The 4132-nt window shown below is 35.7% G+C and overlaps 1 protein-coding gene across 1 annotated transcript; it reads right to left on the bottom strand.

Annotated features, from left to right (window-relative positions):
- Window positions 1–2129: 2129 nt before the first annotated feature.
- Window positions 2130–2555, bottom strand: LOC129286474 (uncharacterized). The gene has a single exon (XM_054922434.1). It carries the CDS (start codon window positions 2553–2555, stop codon window positions 2130–2132), a length of 426 nt encoding a protein of 141 aa, XP_054778409.1.
- Window positions 2556–4132: the final 1577 nt, after the last annotated feature.

The raw sequence follows: 4132 nt of genomic DNA, 5'->3' as shown, positions 1-4132 counted from the left end.
TCCCATGAATTCCTTAGATCAGATTATACATGTGCTCTTGACTTCTCTAAATTTGTTGACCAAGTCTTTGCTCCTTGATTCCAAAATTGCCCTCACACAAATCTGAAAATAAAGACACAAAACTAAATAAATTCTAAAAAGACAATTAAAAAGGAAGAAATTGAGAATTTAAGCCCAAAAGTCCAATCAAGCATCTTAAAGTCTCAAACCATCCACCAAATAGTATTATTAGGGTCTAAGTAGCCAATGTGTGAAACATAGCTAAAAATCAAGAAACAAACCCTAATATGCACTATTTAGTGCCAAAAACCAAGTGTATAACATGTAAAATATGAAGTAGATCAATTCCCCCACACTTGGATTTTGCTCTTCGGGCAAAACTCTCTCAAAACCTAGACAAGTAAATAACACAAAAATACAAGCTCTCAAGAGTAAATCCAATTTTCAAAGTCAATGCACTATCACAAGAACCAAACCAATGTTACAATCTTTAGAGAAAAACCTTAATACATCACAAGTAAACCATCTGCAAAAATGTAATCTCAAAGAGAAACCTCACCGAATTAGTGTTTTACTCAAGCACTCGGTGTATAAGGGTACAATTATCACTCAAGTTCCTCGGCAAGTCATCCTACTATAGGCTTATAATCCCTCTATCTCACCACTACGAACATGCAAGGATTCTCAAGAATCATATGGACTTTCAAAGGATGTAATGTGCTCAATGAAGGATATACTTAGATTTGCATGTAAAAGGGGTAGGGATTGGCTCAAGAAACTTGTCTTGGCCAAAATGTAGGTATGTTCGATATACAAGACTACTCAAAACTAAACCCAATAGATAACATAATAGGGATCATGGATGGAATGAATAATTGGCCAAGAATGAGATGAAATGAGAATCTACAAATAGGAACAAGTGAATCAAATAGCAAACCCAAGGAAACTTGCTTATTCAAACTCTTTCTTTTGCTTTTCTTTGATCTACTTTGGATCTCTTTTTCTTAAGTATATTTTCTTTTTCTACAATCTTTTTTTCTTCTTTCTTTGTTTTGTTTTTCTCTTTCTGTTTCTTCTTAATTTCATTTTTTTTCTTTTTTTTTCAAGCATAGCTTCTAACATTTAGGTAAAACTCAAGAAATGTTCCTAATCATAAAAATAAAATGGCATGGCCAATGTGAATGAATGAAATAGATCCCAATAGATATTATCTACTAGTTAAATTAAAAATAGTCAATGTATATTGAAACATACTAAATGAAAATACATGCAATCTATCCAAAATAGGTTAAGTGTTTAAAAATGACAAAATAATAGAAGGCTCAATTTGGCTAAACAAGGGATAATCAAGTAATCAAGGGTTAGCTAAAAGGCCTTGGGCACTTTAATGATGGCCATAATCACTTTCCCTACAACCAATGCACAAGTGTAGCCTCAAGTAAGAGAGAAAATAAGTTCTAGAGGATTAACAAAACCAAGGAACATAGAACTCTCAATGGTTGAAGGTCCCTTCCATATGGTTTATTCTTGCCTCTCTTAATCAATTACACTCAAACAAATAGTTTCTTGCTTCAAAACAGATGTAGGCTAAAGAAAGCAACATCTCAAAAGTTCAAACTTTAAATGCAAAAACTAATATCATCTTCAAAACTCAAGATTGCTCACAAAACAACAGTTTTTTCTTTTTCAAAAACACACTTTCCCCCACACTTAAACAATGCATTGTCCCTAATGCATGCAAAACATATAATGGGAAGAATTAAATCAAATCTGTACAGCATGTACAAGTGTGGAAAAAGGTCAAATTTTTTTTCTTTCAAAAACCCTAAACTAAACAGTAAAGGGAAACAAAGGAAAATAAAGAAACAAGAAAAACTAACATAACAATGCAAAAGGAATTTCATTTTTTTTGTTTTTGTTTTTCTAAACCTAATGAATCAGGTTGCATCTCCCCCCACACTTGAACTCAAAATGATATTCACAAATACAAACACAAGCAAAGAATGGTGTACCACATGTGTGCATATGTGACAGCAAGCATATCCCAATTAGTGCTCCATTTGTGTGCTTTGTGAATCAATCAAATCAATCAAAAAGAAATAAGAAGGAGAGATACAACCTTTGAAGACTCATGGAGGATCTTTGAATCTCATTTCAGCAAGCAATATGGAAGATTCACCCTCATGAAATTTCTTGCACAAGTGGCCATTTGCCTTGAATGTTAAGCCACTTTGAGGATCTTTGAGGGTAAGAGTGCCATAGTCAAAAATTTCCTCCACAATGTAAGGGCCCTCCCATTTGGATTGAAGTTTGCCACCAATAAGCTTGAGCCTTATCTTGAACTTAAGCACTTTATCTCCCACTTGAAAATGCTTCCTCAAAATACATTTATCATGAATGAATTTTTCTCTTTCCTTGTACAATTTAGAGCTCTCATATGCTTCCAATCTCAACTCCTCCAATTCTTGAAGTTGGAGCTTCCTAAAGGCAGCTACACCCTCCTCACCAAATGCACAAACCTTCACAGCCCAATAGGCTTTGTGCTCAATCTCCATCGGGAGGTGACATTGCTTACCACAGACCAACCTAAATGGAGACATCCTAATGGGTGTCTTGAAGGCGGTCCGGTATGCCCAAAGAGCCTCCTCAAGTCTTGAGCTCCAATCCTTCCTATTCAGTCTCACAATCTTTTAGAGGATAGACTTGATCTTCTTATTTGAACACTTGGCCAACCCATTTGTTGGAGGATGATATAGGGTTGCCACCTTGTGTAGAACACCATATTTTTGAAGCAAAGAGGAATAGTCTTATTGCAAAAGTGTGTCCCTTGGTTTGTGATAATTGCTCTTAGGATGCCAAACTTGTAAAACACATGAGACAAAAGAAACTTTGCCACAACTTTGGCATTATTAGTTCTAGTGGGGATAGCCTTAACCCACTTAGAAACAAAATCAACACAGAGCAATATATATTCACAACCATTGGAAGAGGGAAAAGGACCTATAAAATCCACACCCCAAACATCAAAGATCTCACAAAATATAATGGGCACCTGTGGCATTTCAAGTCTCTTTCCCAAACTCCTAAAATGTTAACATGTATGACATGCTTTGCAAAATTGATGTGCATCTTTAAAAAGAGATGGCCAATATAAACCATAATCTAAAACCTTCTGCCCGGTCCTCGTAACCCCAAAATGACCACCACATACATAAGTATGACACATCATCAGTCTCAACATCAGGAACACATCTCCTAATGACACCATCACTACACAATCTCTAAAGAGTAGGTGAATCCCAAACATAGTATCTACTTTCCCTAGTAAGCTTCTCCCTAGCATGTCTAGTAATCCCATTTGGAAACACATTATGCACCAACAAATTGACCAAATCAGAATACCAAACAACATCATAGGAAGAAATAACACATAATGACTCATCCCTAAACTCATCACAAGGGAAATCAAAAGAGGAATTCACCATAATGGAGTCATAATGCAATCAACTCAAGTGATCCGCCACATGATTTGTTGCTCTACTTCTATCAATGATCTCTAAATTGAACTCTTGAAGTAGAAGCATCCATCTAAGCAAACGTGGCTTGGTGTCCTTCTTCTTTAAAAGGTACTTCAAGGCTGCATGATCTGTAAAACAAACAACCTTGGAATGCAACAAGTAAGATCTAAACTTGTCAAGAGCAAACATTAATGCATACAATTCTTTTTCAATTGTGGTGTAATTGCATTGTGCTTTATCTAAAGTCCTAGATGCATATGCAATGACATAAGGTAGCTTGTTTTCCCTTTGTCCCAACATAGCCCCAATAGCAAAATTAGAGGTATCACATGAAATCTCAAATGGGTTCAACCAATTAGGACTCCTCAAAATAGGAGGGGAAACAAGCTTAGCCTTTAAAGCATAAAATGCATCTCTACAACTTGGAGAGAACTCAAATTTGACATCTTTTTGAAGTAATTGAGACAAGGGATGTGCAATCTTTGAAAAATCTTTAATAAATCTTCTATAAAAACCCACATGGCCAAGGAAAGATCTCAAGTCCTTGACATTAGTTGGATAGGGCAGAGATGAAATAACTTCAATTTTGGCCCTATCTACCTCAATGCCACGGC

The sequence above is a fragment of the Prosopis cineraria genome, unplaced genomic scaffold (assembly GCF_029017545.1).
Source record: "Prosopis cineraria cultivar Desert tree isolate PC_DT_omini unplaced genomic scaffold, ASM2901754v1 PC11, whole genome shotgun sequence".
Lineage (NCBI taxonomy): Eukaryota > Viridiplantae > Streptophyta > Magnoliopsida > Fabales > Fabaceae > Prosopis > Prosopis cineraria.
This window is presented reverse-complemented; position numbering and strand designations above follow the sequence as displayed.

Bases quoted from the DNA above. Each gene is read 5' to 3' on its own strand.
- LOC129286474 (XM_054922434.1), bottom strand. From the start codon at position 2,555: ATGGAGATTGAGCACAAAGCCTATTGGGCTGTGAAGGTTTGTGCATTT.